Raw genomic sequence first — 22,785 nt, forward strand, 5'->3', positions numbered from 1 at the left:
GATTATGTTTTTTTGTTATATTTTAAAGAGTTATATTTTTTTAAAGAAAAATCTATAAAATTTTAGGGTATTCTACCCTCAATTGGAACCTCTTCTTGTGTTTAATTTGTCCCAATAAACAAATAATTTATTGCGGCGGAAATTCGGAAATGAGTTAATTAAATTAAACCCGGTTCGACTTCAAAACTTGAGCCGCGACCAGCCGGTCCCGCGTCAAATATTGGAAAACGAAGGCGAGGCGAAGTCGCCGGCGAAGGGATGGGAAGGAGATCGAGATCCGCCGTTGCCATGGCTATCGGCGCTCTTCTCCTCCTTTCCCTACTTCACATAATCCAACTTGTCTCTGCTATGCCAGAGATTCGAGTTCTCAGTGCGGAGAAAAGGGTGAGATCTCTTGTCTCGACGAGGAGAAGAATTATAATGCAAATCAATCGATTATGTCATCCATATTTCTTTCCCCTTTCTTCTTCTTGATCTGTTTATTTTCCAGTATGTTGTAACTCGTTCTGTTTGTATTGGTCGGTGATTGCAGATCGACTTGACTTCGCCAATCGTAAGGGTTTTCTTCACATTGAAGGTACCTCACTTCAAAATACTTTGTTTCTTATTTGATGTAAATTTGAACTGGTTGTTTTCACCTCCTAATGTTCGGATGTCATCGTAATGCTAATTAACCGGGAGGTGGGTAGCCTAAATTATGTTTTTCTGTTAAGTTCGAGTTCGTTGCTGATGGCGCTCCATTGGATTGGTTCTGTTAATTATTTCCTTTACAAGTTTTTATCTTTCGTAGTGTTCCTCGGGGAAAAATAATTTTTTTGGTCTTCATGAACTCTTGTAGGTGGAAAATTACGGCGCATCTGAAGTCTCAGAAATTCTTATTGCTTTCTCACCGTCTGAATTTGAACATTTGGTGATTCTGAAAGCATCCACGGTAGAAGGGAAACGCAAGAAGAAGGCTTACATTCCTCATTCTGTGAGTCCTGTTTCATCTCCTAATGCTCCTGACGGTGCTCTGCTCTTTTCTATTACATTTCGCATTCCATTGAAGTCTGGTGAGACGAAAACAGTGGAAACGCTATATGTGCTGACACATTCTCTTGAGCCCCTTCCAACTGAGATTAGTCAATCAGAATCACAGTTTGTTTACTACCGTGATAGTGCAACTATTCTATCACCTTATCCGATTGTTGAGCAAACTGTATATATAAAAACTCCCAGCAGCAGGGTTGAATCATTTACGAAAGTAGAACCAACTACTCATTCCAGTTCTGAGATAAGATATGGACCTTACTGGGATCGTCCACCGTATTCATTCTCTCCAGTAATTGTACACTTTGAGAATAACAATTCATTTGCAGTTGTTGAAGAACTGTGCGTGAGATAGAAATTTCACACTGGGGAAACCTTCAGATTAGAGACCATTACAGATTGAAACATGCTGGTGCACGACATATAAGGAGTTTTTTCAAGGTTAGTTCAAGAGATTATAAGATTTGTCTTTCTTATGTATTTTGACTTTAGTTTTGCATGTGAAATTGTCTAAACTCCCTCTATGTATAAATCTTGTGATAGATTGGTGAGTATTTTAAGATATAGCTCCAATTCCTCCCCATTTTTTTATTTATATATGATGTCCAACCTTTTGTTATATTTACACCTATCCATCATAATCCTCTGAGTTGGGTTCATAGCTATTATGTCAATCATGTTTTGGACTTTCTTCTTGTTTCTAAATATCACTAGTTGCTCTGTTGCTCACAATAGTCATTTCATTATAATCATGTCCTTTATCACATTGATGTGATTTCTAAATATCTATTTCTCTAAAGTCATGTGAATAATTGTATATTGATTCTATTATTTTTTTTCAAGACAATAAAAATTATTTGCAAAATTGTCTTTATTTTATTAATGTTCCTCCGTTAGTAGTCTTATTAATAAATAACATATTTGTTGTTTTTACTGGTGTAGCACTAAATTAAATTTCAGAATTTTCGTTTCATCTCTTGTTCATCTTTTAATGTCAATTTTCTAAAGTTTCATAGTATGACTTATCAACTTAATCTTTATATAGGATATTAGGGGCTTTGCAACTTAAGATGTAAAAATTTTCTGTTAGTTTGTTACTTATATCTTTGAAGCATTTGTTCACCATTTGTACTGTTATTACTGTTTTATTGTGTCTCTAATTTCTCTCACAGCATGAATTAATTCATGCTCTAGTTGATTTTTCAAGCAGCGTGTATGACCTTTTGTTGTTTTTTGAGGACATGGGTGCTTTGGTTCTTTCTGGCCGATATATGATACAATATATGATACACTAAACATTCATGCAGTCTTGATTATCAGTTTAGGCAATCCTTCAGTGCTTCCTTCAAAAATCTGCTCGCACTGTTACCACCTCGAGTTCACTCAAGCTACTACCATGATGAGATGATATTGGGAGCATCTCATCATCTCAGTTACGAATCAATTCTCAAAAGGTACTGATAATTCTTATGTATTCTTAGAACCTGATTAAATATCTCTTGCTCAATTTATACAATGCTGAATGCATACTCATGCATGATTTCAATTCCATGACACTTCTAGTTCATATGCTTCAAAGATGGAATGACATTTTTTAAAAAAAATATAAATTAATCTGCTACTCAAGTGGTCTCAATGAGAAAAATCTCTTTTGAATCTGTAAAATCTTCAGATTGATATGTACATTGTAGAGAATCTAAATATTATTTGTTCCCATTGGAAATGGTATGTTTTGATTTTGAATCTAACTTGTTTTGCTATGGATTTTCAGTCGGAGCTAGAGATTGAACCCAGATACCCATTATTTGAAGGATGGAAGACCACTTTCACTATCGGCTATGGGCTGCCAGTGCAAGATTTCTTGTTTGAATCACCTGATGGTCAGCATTACCTTAACTTCAGTTTTGGGTGCCCTCTGATTGAAACAGTGGTTGATGATCTAACAGTTAAAGTAAGTCCACTCTTTTGCTTTTCAAAGTTGAATACTCATTAGAACGAGTAAGACCATTGATACTATGATTTAAGTACACAACTCGAGTTACCTTATTATATTGATTATCCAGTCCATGTTATATGTATTATTTGCTTTTTGAGATTGTTTTTGTACTCATATTTGTGGTTCAAAAACTTTTATAATGGAACTATTCACAATGATCAATTTTGTATGATTTTTGAGATCAACCACACTTAATATCCACAGGGAAATATTACAGATTCCTAAAGTTAATATGAAATTGTTTTTTCTTTCTACACCTTTTTACTGGTAATACTAGGCTTTTTGTGCACCATGGAAAATGAGGGAGAGCGTACGCTATGTGAGGCAGTACAGGATAGAGAAGAATATGGAAGAAGAGTACAGAGAAAAAAATGAATAAGAGAGGAGAATTATTAAATCCCGACAAAGCCCAAGTGTCTCTGCAATTATAGAATCTATTTTGTGTAGTTATCATTTGATTTGCCCCCTGGGCATTAAGTTGTTTAAGTTACATATTCATTAGTTTGAAATAGAACAAAAGTTTGTATCTTAAATGCAATTGCAAGATTTTTTAGTCATAATAAATGGAACTTTTTAAAAAGAAGACCCATGTAGATTCAGTACAAGGCGTCTGATGAAAAGATTGATGCCATTATTCGACATTGGTTCATTAACCTACCTTCTCTTAGGACACTCCTGTATGCTAATCTAATCTATAATGTTCATGCTTAAACTTGGAAAAGGAAAAGAAGCAAAATAATTGCTACTTCTAACAGGATATGCTGTCTTAACAATGCATACTGGTTAGATTACTGCACGAACTTTATCACATTTCTCCCATGATTTTTTTTTTCATTACTGCTATAATTTAGCACATTACTGCCTGATTAATTTTCAATACTCTGCCAGTGACCATAACTTACACTAACCCACAACAGAGGGACAACTTACACACACTCACATAAAACAAAACCTGATTCTAGTGGTTCTTGTGTCCATTCTCTGTTCTGCTGTAAACCTACCTATTACTTTTCGTGAAGGAGAGTTTTGGCGCAATGGTAAAGTTGTTGCTATGTGACTTTGAGATTACAGGTTCGAGCTACGGAAATAACCTCTTGCAAAATGCTAGATAAGACTGCATACAATGTAGTTCGACCTTTCCTTAGAACTCCGTATTGGCAGAAGCTTCGTATATCATACTGCCCTTTATAAAATTATTGGAATGAGACAACTCAAGATATTAACTAATTATAGCAAGAGAAAAACATGAGTCTTAAATGTGAATACTTAAAATGTAACTTATAGATGCATCTTATCTTTTTTTTTTTTTGACTTTCTAATTCAAAAACATCTTTCACATATATAATATATGCGCACAAGGAAAATTGGTCTGTTGTAGTTGTATTTGGTATGGATACAGGTTATTTGATGTATGTTTGAGTAGCAAAATAAGTTGTCTCAGACTCAAGGTACTCTATTGGACTTCATGCGACCTATTATTTTGTGTTTTTTACTAATGTATCAAACTTTTTTACAAGAACAGTAGAAATGGTACATCTTACTAATCATCGAGCTTTTGCAATTGTGAAACCTTTAAAGAAGATGGCTTGCTTTTGTGAATTTTTCTTAAAGAAATTTGTTTTCTTATTCAGGTTATTCTTCCTGAGGGCTCAAGAAATCCTACTGCAGCATTTCCCTTTCCAGTGAATCAACATCTTGAGGTAAATGTTTATACTAAAAATATGAATAGCTTAGATAAGGTGGGATAGGATGGTGATTGTGGCCTCCCTTCCCCTCTCCCTTGTCAGTTGCAGCTCCACTTCGCACATTCCTACTCCGCCATGATATCTCGAGTCGCATTCTGCAGCTTCCTCCACAGCTATCACAACTTGTATTGCCCGCTGCAAGACCTTGCATCACCCTCTGTGGATTCCTTCTCTGCTATGACATCGCATGTCACTTGTCAATGCTTCCTACTCTGTCGCGTCAATGGCCATATCTACGTCCATTACTCCAGATCTGGCCTTCTCTGCAGTGCCATTGTCGACCATCACAAACAGTTGCTGCGCCCATCATCCCTAACCACAAATTTGGCTGCCACAAACAACTTTTTCTGCCCTACTTCTAGTGTTTCCATGGAAGTTATCCCATAAGCCGCATAGATCATTCCTGAATCATGTGAGTCATCCAAATTTGGCATTAGGCAATGTATCGAACTTTGTGGGCATTTCTCAAATATTCTTCCTGTTGTTCTGAAGTTGGTATAGATCATCCTAGGCTAGGTGTGCCAATCTGATCTGATTTTGGTAATTTAGAAAATCTAGGTTCCAATCATCATCATTCATGCTCGATTCACTGGTGTATAGCTAGGGAAATTCCAGATTTCAGCCTCATTCAAATCCTTCATCATTTATATACTTTCTACTCTTGAATAATATTTTTCCACCTTTGTTCTTTATCATGTATAGATTATTTATATTTCTAGTCGAGGATGAACAACTTGTATAAGTATAGATGATTGTATCAAATCCTCATTTTGTATATCGCTTACGTTCATATCGATCTATCCATCAAGAGGCCATTGAAGACAATCTCATAAGACAAACTTCAAATTATTAGATCTAAGCTTACCATTTATCAACTCTCCCACACTCATGGTACTTTGGCTGTGTCCTAAAATCCCCCTCAGTTGATCATTTAGATGCTGCTGCTTATCTTAGTGACAATCTAATTTCTCTTTTTAGATATTTTCTTTACAGGAGTACGATCTTAACATGTTGCAATGAATACGACTTATTTCTTAATTATGGTGAAATAAGTAGTCATTAAAGTTGGTAGCTAGATTTTGTTTTTCAGTCAGATTGTTGGTAGATCACTATCAATTAGGTTTTGGAGGAGTATTAGGTGAAATTCATTGTTTGTTCTCTTAAGTCTTAAACTAATAAGGTGTTTAGGTAAAGGCAACAAATCTTAGGTGGTAGGTCTTGTTTCATTTCATGATAATGATAATGATATAAGATTTGCTCAATTACAATGAAACATGCTAACCAAATTCTACACGTTTTAGGTAGAGTTGTATGGCTTCAAGTAAGAACATCTAAATATTAAAAATATTTTTTATGCATAATTAAATAAAATAATAATAATAATAGGCAAATTACTTAAATCTAAAATTAGGGAGACTGGGATGGAGATTATGAAGTCAATGCTGCCGGCGAATGTACTGGAGGAGGTCGCAGCCGTCGTCGGCGTCGGGGCCGGTGCCGGAGGAGGTCGCGGTGGCCGCGGGGATGGCCTTCATCCGCATCTCTACCACCTTCTTGTGGGAGTTGGAGTGGAGGGCGGGGACGAAGGTGGGACTAGCCGCCGGCCGGTACTCGGGGAAGAGCCGCCCGGTCTTGTAGCGGACGCCGCAGGCGTTGCAGAGCGTCTTTGGCCCCGTCGGCCCAGCGCGCCATTGCGGCGTCCTTTGTGTCCCGCAGTGCGTGCACTTCCTCACGGCCGGCGGCGGCGATCTCGTTTCCTCTGTCCCGGCCGCCGGGCTCTTCGTTGTGAATTTTATCTTCTTCTTCTGCGGAGCAGGGGAGGACTCGGATTCGCCGAAGCTCTCGTTTGCGGAATGCGAGCGGGGAGGAGGGAGGCGGAAGGCGGCGGGGCGACGGCGGCGCGGGTTGCTGCGCGCGCGGGCGGGGAACGGCCGGCCGCCGGAGTGTGAAGCCGAAGTCGAAGAGTAAGACGAAGAAGAAGACGATTCCCCGCTGCAATTGGTGGCCGGTACGAGGACGGAGATCGGACTGGAGTCGCGGAAGAAAGCATCGATCTTGGCGGCGCCCGGGAGCTCAATGTCCGCCAGAAAGGAGTCGCACTCGTCGAGGAACGCCGGCGTCCAGTAATCCAATTGCTCATCAAACTACACAATCAAAACAAATATCAGTACCTCAAACCGAGCTTCGAAGGTAAGATTCAAGAACCGTACATGTTTTTGGTTACTGGAGGACTCGAGGGTCTCGTCTCCGGCGGCGGCAGCAGCGGAGGCGGACGTGGCCGGAGGAGGAGGAGGAGGAGTCAACGGAGGGAGAAGGAAGGCACCTGTTTCATTACAGGGCTTCTTCACCATTACCAACGCATTCTCCTCCTCCTCGTTGAGGAAATCAAGCAGGTCGTCGATCTGATCGAAGAGATCGCTCATCTCCTCCTCCGGATTCGTCGCCATGATGGCACTCACCACGAGATCGATCCACCGATCTGTGTTTTTACTTGAGAATCTTAAACTTGGAGGAAGCAGCAAAAGCTGAGCAAAGCAGAGCAAAAACAGGGGAGGCAATTAATAGCTGCTCGCTGTGTCGGGGACGAAGAGGGAGGAAGGTCACTAGATTCGGCGCGGTGACGTGGAGCGCTCCCATTGGTTGAACGCGGATGCATTAAATTGCAGTGAACATATTACATTACACCTCCACAATAATCCATTTTTTAAAACTACCCCCTTCAACTTTAAAATGCACTCTACGAGAGTTCTAAATTTGAAATTAAGAGGGGAAAATTTTAAGAATAAAAAAATTCAGTTTACCCCCAAATTATCTCACCGTCAATTACGGCGCCATTCAAGAGCCGGGCCTAGTGGAATTTGGACCGGTCATTAGCCGCATTTAAATAAATAATTAAGTTGATAATAATTAATAAATTATCATTAGTCGGAGAGCAGTCGTGGGCAGGGATTTTATTATAAACCAAATTAAATGAAATGGTAAGTAAAGATCACATTATTAGGATGGTGAGATTTTGCTCTCACTTTTGTTGACAATTATTATTATTATTATTAATTAAATAATGTTTAGTGATGGAATTTAGGTGTAATTATTTGAGGGATGGGTGAGCGTGTCATGTGCCTTGCACATGGCGGATGACGTTTGCCATGTGATGAGGGAGGGTGGACAGGGCCCCACCAGTGCTACTGCCTCACATGACATAACAATACTAATGCATCAAGTGCCTCATTAATTCCTTTTGATTTATTATTATTTATTCCTTTAATTTCCTTTTTTTAAATATATATATATATTATAAAAAAAACATGGAGAGCTGTCTTGAATCATTTCTTCTAGATCCACCCACCGACCATGTTGTTGGCACATATAAAAAGAGTTAAATTTGGACCTACAATTTTTATTATATTTAAAAACTAAAATTCTATTTTTTGGAAAAAAGTTAATGTTATATATAATTAAAGATTTTATTTTATATGTTATAATTACATTTTCCATATCAAAATTATAAAATATGTTTTTAAACAAATAAAATAAAAGCCCCTACTTTTATGAACTACAAAGAATCCAAGATCCAATCTGAACTTTAAAAAACCTTAATTTTATTTATTGAATTAAAGAGTGTCTCCTATGAAACCGTCGGTGACCGACATAGGAAGAATTTATAATAATAATAATAATAATAATAGAGGTGTTATTGTTAATATTTATACTTCTAAAATAAATTATTGTAAAGTATGGGGATGGAAATGTAAAAAAATGAATTTATGTTTCCTCTAAAATGCCTTTTGAGCATTCTAACAATTTGATGGCCGAAAGAGAATATTTTCATGAATTGGAAGGGGGGGGGGGATCGAGAATTTTTAAATAGCGAATGCTAATGTAAAATTTTCCATTACGAAGGGCTCGATCGACATGTGCTTGCTTTAATAAATGGAGTGGACCATGTCTTACTTCAACCTCACTAATCTCGTGATAAGAGGAGGAACAAGGTCTTGTACTATGTCCTTTTGTTTCATCTATCTACATGATGTGTGACAATGACTTACAAGACCATATTTTTTTTACTATCGGCACGGGGAGATCACAAGTTACAAGTGTGTGATATCGAATAGCAAATATGATCCACGCACATGGTGCAAGTGCGATGAAAATACTCAAACTCGTCCAAATATGTATATGTACTCACAAATACTTGACTTATCGATATCCAAATCTAACCCATCTCGATAAATAGGCTACACGAACCGGACTCATTTAAGTTGAGTATCTATGGATGTAGGGTTATGATGGGATATCCTTTGATAATTTTTTAAATTCTAAAGGGGTTTCTTAAAAATATGTAAAATGTAGGAGTGAAATGAAATTTACCCTTTGTTTAAATTTTATTTATTTATTTATTTCTTCTTCTTTTTTCATTTTACTTTATTATTATTTATTATTTTCTTGTCGGTCGCCGGCAACTCTCCCTCGCGTGCTCGGAATCGACCGGCCGATTTGGGGTTTCTCTCACGATTTCCTCCTCCACCGCCGGAGTCGGGTCCTTTTCACCGAGATTGTGAGCTGAACTGCGTCGCCGAGGCTTCGAATCGCGCGTTTTACAGAAGGGCGTCGTGGCGGCGAATGACGTCGTGGCGGGATTCCCCTACCTGTCGCCTTGCATATCGCTCGGATGCTGAAGATCTGGGATTTGGCTTGACAGAGATGTTCGTGAGCCGGCTGGATGAAGGACTTGCAGGGCGTGCCGGGGCGTCATGGTCTCCACCAACGATTTCTCCTCCGTAACTGCCTTCTGGTAACTAGTCCTTCCATCGATTTCTGTCAAGCTTCTTAAATTGTTGGTGAAATTAGTCGCTCAACATTTTCTTTCCTTATCGAATGTTTTGATGAAAACTTGCAATCTCTCCCTCTTCCCTGCTTAAATTGCACACCAATCATATTTTGCTCCCCTTCACAATTGCGTCGGCCATTGGCTATTTTGCTGAATGGAGTATATGATTGTCTGAAAAGGAATCTTAAAATGGAGTTCTAGTTGTTGATCCAAATAGTGATTACTCGAATAAACAGGAAAGTACTCAAATCTCAAACTCAGGGAGGACAGTAGTCTGGTTGAGAGTGTAATTCTACCTTAGAAGAGAACAGATCATACATACAAAGTGATCTCTTTTTTTTTGGCCCCTAATCATTTACATTAAGTGTGTGTTGTAGATGATGATAAGACGAGCTGTGTTTCTGTTTTTATTGAATTCAACAACCTTCTCAATGAGCAGGGAAAACCTTTTCCATTGACCCAAGGTCCTTGTACACACATGAACACTAACCTTTCTCCTTCACTCATAATACAAGAATTTATTTCCTAACAAGCAAATTATGTTGATCAATGATTTGGTTTTCAGAAAAGGAACAGGAAAAAAATCCTTAATCATGTGGTCGCAGAGTACCAAATCTACTCTTCAGTCGGTGGATCGACCCAGCGGCCGTGGTCCTTTATGAGCTGGATTAGAGCATCAGTTGCTTCCTCCATTGCGATGCCTCTCTTCAGCACAGTCTGATGCAAAAATAAGAAGAAAGAAACATGATATGAGTTTTAGTCAGTCCATTCATTCCTAAACAGCATGAACAACATTAAAATGGTGGAGAAGGAAAGTGAATCGAAAGGTAACAAGCTTTGCATGTTTCTTCCTCTTTTCCTTAAATTTGTTTGAACTAGTTTAGTTGGATAGCTGTAATTTCACAAAGCAAAGCAGTTTGGATGCAGTGATAATGTGGAGAAGACGGGCATTACCTTCCCGACATAAAGATCGATCTTCCCTGGAGCACCACCAACATAACCAAAATCTGCATCAGCCATCTCTCCTGGTCCATTCACAATGCAACCCATGATCGCAATCTGCAAAGAGGTTGAGTGGAGTGTCAGTTCTGAAAATGTCTAATAGGACTGGTTGAACAAACAATGCCAGCAGTGGGAATGGAGTTTACCGAAACACCAGGAAGATGTGAAGTCTTTGTCCTGATCTCGGCGCTTATATCTTGAAGATCAAAGAGTGTCCGTCCGCAAGATGGGCAAGAGACGTACTCCTGGAATATATTGCAGGAATAGATGAGAAATTACGAAATATGGAAATAGACTTTTCACATTTCAATTCAAAGTAATAGAAGGTATGTGTGGATTGCTTACAGTCTTTGTGTTGCGCATTCTGCAGCCTTGAAGTAAGTTAAAGGATGTATTCCTTAGGAACTCAAACTCCTGCTCAGGAGCCTCAAGTAGGATACCATCTCCAAGCCCATCGACTAAAAGAGAACCAGCATTGCTCCCAGCCGTGATCACCAGATCATCTCTGTCAATTGCAGGACAACAATGTGAATGAACAGATATTTTCCACTTCCAACCTTTAAAGGTTTTATCAAGATTGCAATCTCACCTGTGGATCCCTTTAGGAAATTGGATATGGTGGATAACAGGGAAGTTGAGTGAATTTTCTTCTAGATACTCAAACAACCTGAAAGTAGTAAAGAAATTTGTATTCCTGCCAAAGGATGTACTAATCGTCTTAACAATCGGTAGTTGCTATCATCGCTTACCTCCTTGCTGCATGAACTCGGCTGAGCTTTTCTTCGCTCAATGGAACATCGTGTAGTAACATTGTGATATTATCAACATTCTTGATGATGTTTAGCTCCTCATATGGTTCATCCCCGCGAACAGTTACAGCTAATCGAGTATCTAGAAAACAAGCACATCTTTGAATTAGTACAACATTGTAACAAAGAAGTGGACCTGGAGTTGAATGGTAAAACATGTCACCTCTTGGCAAAAGCTTGTGAGCACCAGTTGAAAGTTCGTCGAGGTTAACAAGGACAATTGCATTAGGAAGTGGTTTCTCCAGCTGCTCAGATAACGGAACTATGACACCCATGCTTATATCGATCAACCTTTTGAGAGCCAACCTCTGATCAAAGATAACAAACATGAGTAAGTCCCACAAGATCCTAATCATTCATCATATTTACATTTAGTATTGAAAAATATGTAACTTAAATCTTCTAGTTCTAATGTCTAACAATTTTTTGGAAGACAACTTACAGCTTCAGCGTCGTCTAGAGGAGGAAGTTGTCTCAGAAGAATAGAGTCCACAGTTGCCAGGTCCTGAAAATCTCCAAAGGTTAAGGTAATTCTTTGGACCAGTTTCAAGCATAGCATTTGCAATTCAGAATCACAAACCTTGAAAGGCATTCCAACGACAAGCTTTGCTGCAAGAGACTTGTAAAGAAGTTCCGGAGTCTGACAAAAGAAATTAGCAGCGCGTGACGAATGGCAAAGTAGACGCAAATAGAACAAATGGGGTTGTGAGATGTTCATGATATTAAGAGATGGCAAAGATAAACCAAACTAAGCATTGAATCTGCATGATGCTAATATGTGATGTAAATGTGGAGTGATGAGTATTCATCTCATGGTTAAAACTTCAAAGGATCAGGAAAAGTGGAGACTAATTCAATTCATCAAGTTGTGTTTTTTGGAACCACAAGAAATCACTCAGAATTGTTGGGGCCAAGTGGAGGCTGTATTTGACAATGCCGACATCGCAATTCATTTTCTTAACATTACCAAGTGCAACACAACTGTAGAAGGTATCCGATTGGCTATCTACCTTGAGCATGTCCAAGGACACTGGTAAAAGAACAGAACCATCACGATGAAGAACTCCACGGTAATCCACTTCTTCACCCTATCAAAAGAAGTGGCAAATTTCAGAAACTTTTCTATGGATGTCGATGCAATGAACCAAAGACATAATACTAATAAAAGATTGCTAACCTCTTTCTGCACTGGAAGTTGACCAGTTCTTCGCTGGAAGTCAAAATACCTTCTGTGTTTCTCCTCGAAAGGTGCCTAGACATTTTTGGGAGTCACAAAGTCAGTTTTGAGCACAAAAACCATTAGACAATTGTGCTTAGTTTGAACGAGACATACAGTTCCTTTCTGAAGATTGGAAGCTTGCATTCCGAGGTTAGCCAACCGCTTACAAGGATCAATCTCTTTCTCCGGCGGTTCCGTCAGAGACACCCTGATTGTATCACCCAAACCATCCTGTTGAACAATGCAACAGATGTTAGAGCATATTAGTTTCATCGATCAATTAGCAATTTGCTTCGCAAAATATGCATACAAACCTGAAGAAGTGTACCGATACCGATTGCAGATTTCATCCTTCCATCTTCTCCCTCTCCAGCTTCAGTGACTCCCAAGTGGAGAGGATAATCCCAACCTTGAGCATACATCTCAGCAACAAGCAACCGATAGGCTTGAACCATGATAACTGGGTTACTCGCTTTCATTGAGAAGACGAAATTATGGAAGTCTAGCTTCCGGCATATCCTTGCAAATTCAAAGGCTGATTCAACCTATTGCAGAAACAGAAAGATTTTCAGCATAGATTTGTCTGGAGAACAATGTTCGATGTGTAGCTTACGAATAAGAATACCGACCATTCCTCTTGGAGAATCTCCATAGTAGCTCATGATACGATCAGAAAGACTTCCATGGTTTGTCCCAATTCGGATTGCTCGTCCATATTGCTTGCATTTCTCGACCAATGGAGTGAAGACCTGACCAGCAAGAATATGTGGACTATAAAAGAAATATTTCACGGGATAGTACAATTCAGTAATCTCAGAAGGATTTCGACGAAAAATTCATAAGTTTCAACTTTGAATCGGATTCAAATGAGACAATAAGTGGCAATTTTCTGAACCTTTTCGATATGCTCAAGCTCTTTTTGATACTCATCATCAGTATACTCTAACTGCTCGAACTGGGCTCGCCTATCAGCTGCAAAGAAAGAGTTTCAGTATCGTTTCAAAGTTAACAGTAATTTTCTTCTTCAAAGTAAAAAAACTGACCAAAATTTCCAGGGTTGACTCGAATCTTGTCGAAACATTCAGCTACTCTCATCGCAATTGCAGGCGCGAAATGAATGTCCGCCACAAGAGGAATATTATAACTGGGTTCATCAGAAATGAGAATGAATATACTAACACGAGAAGGTTTTCTAAAGTTTCTACATTTGCCACACGATGCAGCCAAGTTAAACATACAAGACCTACTTGTTTCGGACGAGTTTGTTCTTAATTTCAAAACAAGAATCCGATTCTTTCCTCCCTTGAACTGTTATTCGAACCAAGTCAGCTCCTCTATCTGCAATTCTCATAACCTGGCAAGAGAACATACTTTAGTTTCAGAAATACTGTACAAAGAATAGCATATAGTCGAAAGGCTCAAGAGCAGGGATAGCAAAAGTTGGCATGACATATAAACAGGCAGGTCATATATGGGTTGCAAATGTTGATGGTTTTCGGATTAAACAGTTCGTAGGTCAATGAGGCTTGACCAGCCTGAGATGTTTATCGAAAAGCCTGAGAAAACAATAGTCATAACTCAACCACATTGACACAATTTGGCAAACCTCTTCGACGGTCTTGTCAACATCTTTGGTATCTGAAGTGGTCATCGTCTGAACTCGTATGGGATGCTCGCTGCCAAGGGCCACATTCCCTACCATCACGGTGCGAGTCTTTCTCCTCACAGTCTTGTGTATGGATTCACAATACTTCTGCCTGGGAACTAGACAGATAAAAAGAAAAGAAAAAAACAAGTTAACTTTTGTTCCGACTAAGCATTGATAACGATCATCGAGCACTTTGCAATTCAATTCATAGATAGAACAGAAGGAATGAACCCACTGGAAAACAAAAAGAGAAGGAACAAATATCTATACACTAGAGGGAATGGGATCGTATTTGTACCTAGGAGAGGACTTCCTTCTGAGGCAGGCTCCAGCTCCACAATGTCAGAAGAGCCAGATTTTGAAGAATTTTTTATCACAGAAACAATTCGTCTCCGAGGCTTCATTCTTCGTTGCTCAGGAGCAAAGCCAATCCTCGTGAAGTCTACACTCTTCGCAAGGCCAAGGCTGCGAGTCACACCGGTCATCGATGAAGGAACTGTTCCAGTGGCCATGGTCCCTGACCACTTTTCCCCACTTCAAACCTGAGCTATAATCGAATTCATGAACAATGAGCTAACAAAATCTAAGCAAAGATTGAGCAATCTCTATAAATGTAAATGCTTTAGCAATCCAAAGAGCAAAACAAGTGCCGAAGAAGAAGAAGAAGAAGGAAGCGCACCTCAGCAATTCCAAGGAAGAAGGAAGCAGTCCGAGTACGAGACCCTCGCCTTCCTGCTCATCGCTGCATGTTTATCACCCAAACGCCGTAGGGATTCTGGCGTGAGGATGTAGAATTGATTTACTTCTCCTCGCCTTGGCGTTGACCGAAGAGAAACCATGCAGGGTCAAACCGTCAGTCGACGTCGCCGTCGCAGCAGCAGCCTGGTTACGGGACTGCGTCTCCTGACTCAGCACGCGAAGTTTGACCCGCAGCAACAGTTGGATCTTCTGATCTGAGGAAGCGAAGCGGCGTAGCTCTTCCGGCGACCGAAATCAAGAAATTGAATCGTGACGTCGGCGGAGAGCGACGGCCGGGAGTTGGATATACCCCGATGTTTGTCTTCTCCGATCCCTCTGAGGTGGCTGGAGCATCGCTGGAGCTGCTCGAGACATGCGGCCGATGCTGGCGCTCAGTTCCACCGGCGCGGCCACCGGGACTCCGGCAACAGCGTAGAGCAGAGCAAGCGTTCGACGTAAGTACTGAATGAAGATCTCGATTAGTATTGCACCATCATCTTCTTCAATATCCATACTATAAAACTACCTACAATTGTTCATACATATCCAATCTCTCATATTTGCCATGAACAATGCTTTGAGTTTGAAGAAAAAATAGAGAGAAAAAAAATTCATTTATATTTATTTTCATGGTGGAGTCTTGAATCTACTCTTCAGCTGGTGGATCAACCCAGCGGCCATGGTCCTTTATGAGCTGAATTAGAGCATCAGTTGCATCCTCCATTGCAATACCTCTCTTCACCACATTCTGCAACACAAAAATCACAACATCTTGGAGATTTTAGTCCAAGAAATTGCTCGAATTTATCAATGGAGCTTAAGACAGTTCATGAAGTGGATTCGAGAGGTGATGATAAGATTTCAGGAAGCAGCTGAGAACTTCCTGTAGTGACTGCAAATTTTTTCAATGGAGGCAGTTCCTAGATATTACCTTTCCAACATAAAGATCAATCTTCCCCGGTGCGCCGCCGACGTAACCGAAATCTGCATCGGCCATCTCTCCTGGTCCATTCACTATGCAACCCATGATGGCAATCTGCAAAGGAGTCGAGGAGAGTAGAGCATTTGCCAAAGCATCTAATTGGACTGGTAGTGCAATTCCAGAAGCAGGAAGAGTAAGGAGTTTACCGAAACTCCGGGGAGGTGTGAAGTCTTTGACCTGATCTCAGCACTGACATCTTGGAGATCAAAGAGTGTCCTTCCACAAGATGGGCAGGACACATACTCCTGAAACATCGTTGGAACTAGTTTCAAATCACAGTGCAAAGTAGTTGTTGATATGTATCGATTGCTTACAGTTTTCGTGTTGCGCATTCTGCAACCTTGAAGCAAGTTGAAGGATGTGCCCCTTAGGAACTCAAACTCCTGATCAGGAGCCTCAAGTAGTATACCATCTCCAAGCCCATCAACTAAAAGAGAACCAGCATTGCTCCCAGCAGTAATCACAAGATCATCTCTGTCAAATGGAGGAGCAGAATGAGAAATAGATAACAATTACAAGTTCCAAAATCACTCTAGTATCATCAAAGTCGCAGTTTAACCTAACCTATCAATTCCTTTAGGAAATTGGACATGGTGAATAACAGGAAAGTTGAGAGAATTTTCTTCTAGATACTCAAACAACCTGAAAGGGAAAAAGAAAGTTGCATGACTGTCAAATTGTGAGGTTAGATGGCTATTTCTATATTATGATCATTTACCTCCTTGCTGCATGAACTCTGCTGAGCTTATCTTCACTTAATGGAAGATCATGTAGCAACATTGTGATATCACTGACATTCTTGATGATATCTAGTTCCTCATAAGGTTCATCACCTCGAATGGTTACAGCTAATCGAGTGCCTACAAAAAAGTACATCAGAAAGTTTAAGTACAGCCTTGAATGAAAGAAGCAAAAAGAGTTGATTGATGAAATCCATATGTTACCTTCTGGCAAAAGCTTGTGAGCGCCAGTTGACAGTTCATTGAGGTTCACAAGGACAATTGCATTAGGAAGTGGTTTAGTCAACTGTTCAGATAATGGAACTACAACGCCCATGCTTATATCAATCAATCTTTTGAGAGCTAACCTCTGACAAAGTTAAGGAATATGAGTCAGACCCCTAGATCCTCAAAAACTTTTCATGCTCTTACTTTTAGAAACACACAAAATCAACTAACTGAGAGCTTACAGATTCAGCATCTTCTAAAGGAGGAAGATCTCTAAGAAGAATAGAGTCCACCGTTGCCAGATCCTGGAAATCACAAAAAGTTCAGCACAGTCCTTGTAGATGTTCTGGGTGAACTTCAAGGATGGAAGTCACAGTTGATAACTACAAACCTTGAAAGGCATTCCCACTACAAGCTTTGCTGCGAGAGACTTGTAAAAAAGTTCTGGCGTCTGTTAAAAGAAAATTGGAACATGAGATAAAGGGAAAGGTAGGTGCAGCATGCAAATAAAATAGACAATGCATGAGATACTAATTTAGTATTTGAATCTACATGATTATTTGACAAATTCTCAGATCATTAGATTAGCATAATCATCAATGTAGGTGTTCTCTGAAACTTGGAATCAACATAGTTGCTAAAATTAGTCAGGAGTAAACCAAAGTTGTGCCTGGCAAATCTGATCCAATGATCATCAAAAAAAAGTTTAGGATCCAAATAGGCAAAGTAAGCTGGTGCAACAGTAGTAGAGAAAATATACAACCATACATAAGTGTATAGAAGTGGCATTTATTATCTACCTTCAGCATATCTGATGACACTGACATAAGAACAGAACCATCACGATGAAGAACGCCTCGGTAGTCCACTTCCTCGCCCTATACAAAGTGGCAAATTCAGAAAGCTTTCTTCACAGGTTGATGTAATGAACTGAGAGTAGAAGTTCTAACCTCTTTCTGTACTGGAAGTTGACCAGTTCTACGTTGAAAGTCAAAATATCGTCTATGTTTTTCCTCAAAAGGAACCTAGTTTAAATTTTGTGCGGTAGAAGTTAGGTTTCAAAGGCAAAGGTCCATAAGTACAGTTAGACATGCATAATATAATGATTGCTCTAGCAGTTAGCTTTTCATCAAGAACTGGTGGAAAATGATAGATGGAAATAGCCATACAGTTCCCTTTTGATGATTTGAAGCTTGCATGCCAAGGTTAGCCAACTTTTTACAAGGGTCAATCTCTTTCTCTGGTGGTTCAGTCAGGGACACCCTGATTGTATCACCCAAACCATCCTGTTGAAAAATAAAGGAAAGATGTTCAAGAACATTACTTCACTATCAATAAAAAAAATGCATTTGAAGTAACTTTATTTGATCAAGTATAACTCTTCCATTTGAACTCTGAACTTGTATTCCTAAATTAATTCAAGCAAAAAAAAAAAATCGACATAAGAATGAATATTTTCCACTAAACAAAGCAAGAATTATGCTTCTTTGTGTGTGTGTGTGTGTGTGTGTGTGTGTGGTAGGAAATCTCTTAATTGTATTGTTGGAACAAATCTACATCTATAATTAGATTATTTTCTTTATCTTTCTTTACAATTCCACTAGGATATGATTGAATTCATATTCAACAGCTATGACAGAGCAATTGGATGAGCCAAGCATCTCTTCTTAGGGTCCACAACTTGACCATGATTTGGGCTATCCATTTAGCCATACCAAAAGCTCGCTTGATGTATAGTTTGAATTCTGCATTGTGGAACATAAAGATTTTATCCAAAAAGTGGTTGGTTGAAAGAAGGAACCTGAAGAAGAGTCCCAATACCAATTGCAGATTTCATCCTCCCATCCTCTCCTTCTCCAGCTTCAGTAACCCCCAAGTGCAGAGGATAATCCCAACCTTGAACATACATCTCTGCCACAAGCAAACGATAAGCTTGAACCATGATGACTGGGTTACTGGCTTTCATCGAGAAGACAAAATTATGGAAATCAAGCTTCCGGCATATCCGTGCAAACTCAAAGGCAGACTCAACCTGTTGCAAAAACAGTAAGTCATTCAGTTTTTAGCTTCTTCTAGAAAAATAGTCAATTTGAAGCTTACAAACAAAAGTACCAACCATTCCTCTTGGAGAATCTCCATAGTAGCTCATTATACGATCAGAAAGACTTCCATGATTTGTCCCAATTCGCATTGCTCGGCCATACTTCTTGCATTTCTCAACCAATGGACTGAAGACCTGAGATGGAAGATGAACAAAAGATAATGTAAATATTGAATAATATGTCTGAGACATGGGTACTATAAAACAGCAACAACAATAAAATATTGCAGTAAGAAATAGAATCACTGAATGAAATGGGATTTCAAGTTCTCAACATGAAAAAATAAATAGCAGATAGTTTTATGATACACATTAAAGCTGAATAAGATTCAAAATTTTCAACTTTGATTTAGATTCCAAATATAATTATTCAATTTGTTCCTAGAAGTAAATCCCTTGCTGGATAATAAAGGAAGATATTTAATTTGCAATCTCACTAATGAACTTTTAGTTATTCAAAAAGCAGGAAAAAAATTGGGCAAACTAATTCTCAAAACCTGCTCAATATGCTCAAGCTCCTTTTGATATTCTTCATCAGTATACTCTAACTGCTCGAATTGGGCTCGCCTATCAGCTGCAGAAAAATTGTTTTAGCTATCACTGTTGCATTGGTGGCAATTTGTTCTTCTAGCTGTAAGTTAACTGACCAAAATTTCCTGGGTTGACTCGAATCTTGTCAAAACACTCAGCTACTCTAAGTGCAACTGCTGGTGCAAAATGAATGTCCGCGACAAGAGGGATGTTGTAACTGGATTCATGGGAAAGACAATCATTTTATACAAATAAGAGAAGGATTTTTGAATGCTATACGATTGCCGCAATCGTGGAAAAGAATAAAAAAAATGCAGGACCTACTTTTTCTGGACAAGTTTGTCCTTAATCTCAAAGCAAGCATCTGCTTCTTTCTTCCCTTGAACTGTTATCCGAACCAAATCTGCACCTGTATCTGCAATTCTCATTACCTGGAAAATGCCATGTAATTAATTAGATTCACCCACATTCCTTGGAAAGAAATGCATCTACTGGATAGCATTAAGAGAAAGAAATTAAGGAATGATATAGAAACCGGTGAGATAATAAACAAGAATTGTATTTTATGAAAAATGATTAACTGTTGATAAAGACTAAGCAAGTAATGACAAACCATAGTAACAATAACAACAATTTACTTTATATTTGTAAAGGAAGTAGCTAATAAATTAGGTGTATACTTCATAGCAAATGGTAAAATGATATGGAGCCTCCGGATTCTATGAATGCCTTCCTATTACATGCATACTGCAGTATTCATTACTCTGGAGGGGGTTTCACACCATCATTTTCATGATTACAAGATAAGAAATTATGTACAAATATAAGATAAATGGGATATTTTCACTCTCTTTTTATCAGTTCAAGATTAAAGAGGCATGAGAATAAAGAATTTCTGAAGATTGCTAGCTCTAGTTGGACCAACTGTACCTTTTAGGTTAATTGAAAGATTTTTAAAAATGAAAAATACACAAAACGCTAATTATAGTGGCAAGCCTTGATGAAGAAGATAAAGAGAAAACAAAGAACAAACTAAAAGCTATCTCCATTCAATCAACTTTCAGCTCAAATAATCTATTGATAAGTTTAGACTAGAAATTTAAGCATTCCAGATAGGACTCAGTGTTAATCAATAGCAAAGTTTGATCTTAGACATAAGCAGACCTCCTCAACAGTCTTGTCAACATCCTTGGTATCTGAAGTAGTCATAGTTTGAACTCGTATGGGGTGCTCACTGCCTAAAGCCACATTCCCTATCATCACAGTACGAGTCTTTCTCCTTACAGTCTTGTAAATCGATTCACAATACTTCTGCCTGGGAACTAGAGAGATGGAAAACAGGCGTTAGTTCCATTAATAATCAATGATTGATTTACAATTCATTTTTAAAGTCAGTTATTCAACCAAAGTTATAGATTATCATCGATGTATGAAATAATCCATTCCTAAACAAAAAAAAAAAGGAACCAAATGTTAGGCTGCATTAACACAAAAATGAAAATGGTCTCCATTTATCGAGTTGCACGGGTGCCGGACTTGATCAGTGTATGTAAAATCAGGACTTATGATGGATAATCGGCAATATGGACGAGAGCCCAGTCATCTAAACACTAGGAGAATCATATTATACCTAGGAGAGGACTTCCTTCTGATGCAGGCTCCAGCTCCACAATATCTGAGCTAGATTTGGAAGAATTCCTAATCATAGACAAATTTCTTCTCCGAGGCATCAAATTTTGATTCTCAGGCAGACCAACAATCCTGGCAAAGTCTACGCTCTTTGCAAAACAGAAGTGGCGGTCCCTAGTCCACAGACCAGCCATCGATAAAGGAACTGTTCCAGTAGCCATGATCCTCAACGCCTTTCTCTCTGTGGAAATGAAATCGTAGATGACACCTTTTTGCTTTCTGCGTGCAATTAACATCAGATGGCAAACACTCCACAAGTCACTTCAAAAGGGAACAAAAACTGCTGATTTCAGTCTCACAAACAAATTGAACATCAACAACCAATTATGAGAAGTACAAAAAAAAACACAAATCCAGCGCCGCGCCCAAAAGATTTTACAGATGAAAACTAAAGCCAAAATTATCGTTGGCAATTAAAACTGACAGCTCCTTAATCACACGGTATTAATTTCATGAAGTCCAAGTTCTAGAGAAATACTCCACTTCAAGTCAAAAATCGAAGGCAAATCAGGGAACTCGCCAAAAAAAAATGTAAAAAAGTTTATCGAAAATCCAAACACCTAATCTTCCAACGAGTAAAGAGTCCACGTTGTTAGAAAGCTAAAGGTGAAATTATTGTTAGAAATGAAGCTCAACAACTACACAGCGACGGGGTATTACTTTTCACCAGAACAAACATAACTTTGAACAAGTATTTGAAGTCCAGACTCCAGTAAAAACTCCAACTTTCACGTCAAAAATCGAAGCGAAATCCAAGCACTCGCCAAAAAATGCAAAATCTTTTTCGCAAATCCGAACAACTAATCTTCCACCGAGCATTAATCTCTTAGATCCAGGAGTTCCAAACTAGCTACGTCCAAAATGACAGCTCAATCCCGGAGAAAAGGAAGAAGTATAAGAGGCGACGGATTAGGAGGCGCTTCTCACCGACTCCAACGGAGAAGGATCGCGCTACGGTGAGTAGTCCAGGACCAAGGAGCTTCCTCCTCGCCCTCTTCCTCCCTCCTCCTTGCGCCGCCCTGCCACAGGAGCCAATGCACTCAGCGTCAGCGAGTCGGATTTCACCCCTCCGCCTTATCAACCAACCAAACTCACAAATAATTCCCTTTTTTATATTTATTTAAACAAAAAAAATCACCCTCCTCCTCCATTTAATTTCCCATTTTTTATTTTTTTTTTGCACGCTAAAATACATTCACAAATTTTAAAATTATTACCAATTTGATCTAAAATTAAGTGAATATATATATATATATATTTAAAAAGAATATTTTGAATTTAAACAATTAGTTAAAAAAATAGGTGAATTAAAAACGTGATGTGTCAAGAATATTCTATGCGGATGCTCACTGCAGAATGCAATAAATTATTGTTTTAAATGATTTTTTAAAATATATTTCTAAACAGAAAAAAGAAATTTTAAATTGCATCGCATTCAAAGAGTCCTCACTTGTCTAGACAAAATTTGGCTGTATTAGAGACAGGGCTTGAGTCGCTTGATAGGATCTCTTTATTTTATTA

At 38.8% G+C, this 22,785-nt stretch overlaps 2 protein-coding genes and 2 pseudogenes across 2 annotated transcripts; 1 reads left to right on the forward strand and 3 right to left on the reverse strand.

Annotated features, from left to right (window-relative positions):
* Nucleotides 1–258: 258 nt before the first annotated feature.
* LOC141821001 (dolichyl-diphosphooligosaccharide--protein glycosyltransferase subunit 1B-like) lies at nt 259–4,791 on the forward strand (annotated as a pseudogene).
* Nucleotides 4,792–6,097: 1,306 nt separating this feature from the next.
* Nucleotides 6,098–7,274, reverse strand: LOC141820986 (uncharacterized). The gene is made up of 2 exons (XM_074708359.1): nt 6,981–7,274; nt 6,098–6,914 (listed from the first exon to the last, which is right to left on the reverse strand). Exons 1-2 carry the CDS (start codon nt 7,215–7,217, stop codon nt 6,207–6,209), a joined length of 945 nt encoding a protein of 314 aa, XP_074564460.1. The 5' UTR covers nt 7,218–7,274; the 3' UTR covers nt 6,098–6,206.
* A 2,692-nt stretch (nt 7,275–9,966) lies between these two features.
* Nucleotides 9,967–15,031, reverse strand: LOC141820788 (4-hydroxy-3-methylbut-2-en-1-yl diphosphate synthase (ferredoxin), chloroplastic-like; annotated as a pseudogene).
* Nucleotides 15,032–15,477: 446 nt separating this feature from the next.
* Nucleotides 15,478–22,335, reverse strand: LOC141820790 (4-hydroxy-3-methylbut-2-en-1-yl diphosphate synthase (ferredoxin), chloroplastic-like). The gene is made up of 20 exons (XM_074708144.1): nt 22,192–22,335; nt 21,206–21,483; nt 20,740–20,897; nt 19,900–20,006; nt 19,692–19,792; nt 19,542–19,618; nt 19,060–19,179; nt 18,745–18,975; nt 18,113–18,229; nt 17,894–17,968; nt 17,744–17,821; nt 17,335–17,394; nt 17,186–17,248; nt 16,941–17,085; nt 16,715–16,856; nt 16,561–16,638; nt 16,311–16,470; nt 16,143–16,241; nt 15,946–16,050; nt 15,478–15,762 (listed from the first exon to the last, which is right to left on the reverse strand). The coding sequence occupies exons 2-20, from the start codon at nt 21,423–21,425 to the stop codon at nt 15,661–15,663; spliced, it is 2,238 nt and encodes a 745-aa protein (XP_074564245.1). The 5' UTR covers nt 21,426–21,483; nt 22,192–22,335; the 3' UTR covers nt 15,478–15,660.
* Nucleotides 22,336–22,785: the final 450 nt, after the last annotated feature.

Source organism: Curcuma longa, unplaced genomic scaffold (genome assembly GCF_044706935.1).
Source record: "Curcuma longa cultivar G26 ecotype Majalengka, Jawa Barat unplaced genomic scaffold, ITB_CL_G26_1.1 utg8573_np1212_1322966_RagTag, whole genome shotgun sequence".
Classification (NCBI taxonomy): Eukaryota; Viridiplantae; Streptophyta; class Magnoliopsida; order Zingiberales; family Zingiberaceae; genus Curcuma; species Curcuma longa.

What these genes read in the sequence shown, in the direction of transcription:
- LOC141820790 (XM_074708144.1), bottom strand. Translation starts at nt 21,425, where the DNA reads ATGGCTACTGGAACAGTTCCTTTATCGATGGCTGGTCTGTGGACTAGG. An exon ending in TAGTGGGAATGCCTTTCAAG is followed by an intron (nt 17,249 to 17,334) that starts GTTTGTAGTTAT and finishes TGTGATTTCCAG; the next exon opens with GATCTGGCAACGGTGGACTC. An exon ending in GAATGCGCAACACGAAAACT is followed by an intron (nt 16,242 to 16,310) that starts GTAAGCAATCGA and finishes ACGATGTTTCAG; the next exon opens with GAGTATGTGTCCTGCCCATC.
- LOC141820986 (XM_074708359.1), bottom strand. Translation starts at nt 7,217, where the DNA reads ATGGCGACGAATCCGGAGGAGGAGATGAGCGATCTCTTCGATCAGATC. An exon ending in CCTCCAGTAACCAAAAACAT is followed by an intron (nt 6,915 to 6,980) that starts GTACGGTTCTTG and finishes TTGATTGTGTAG; the next exon opens with TTTGATGAGCAATTGGATTA.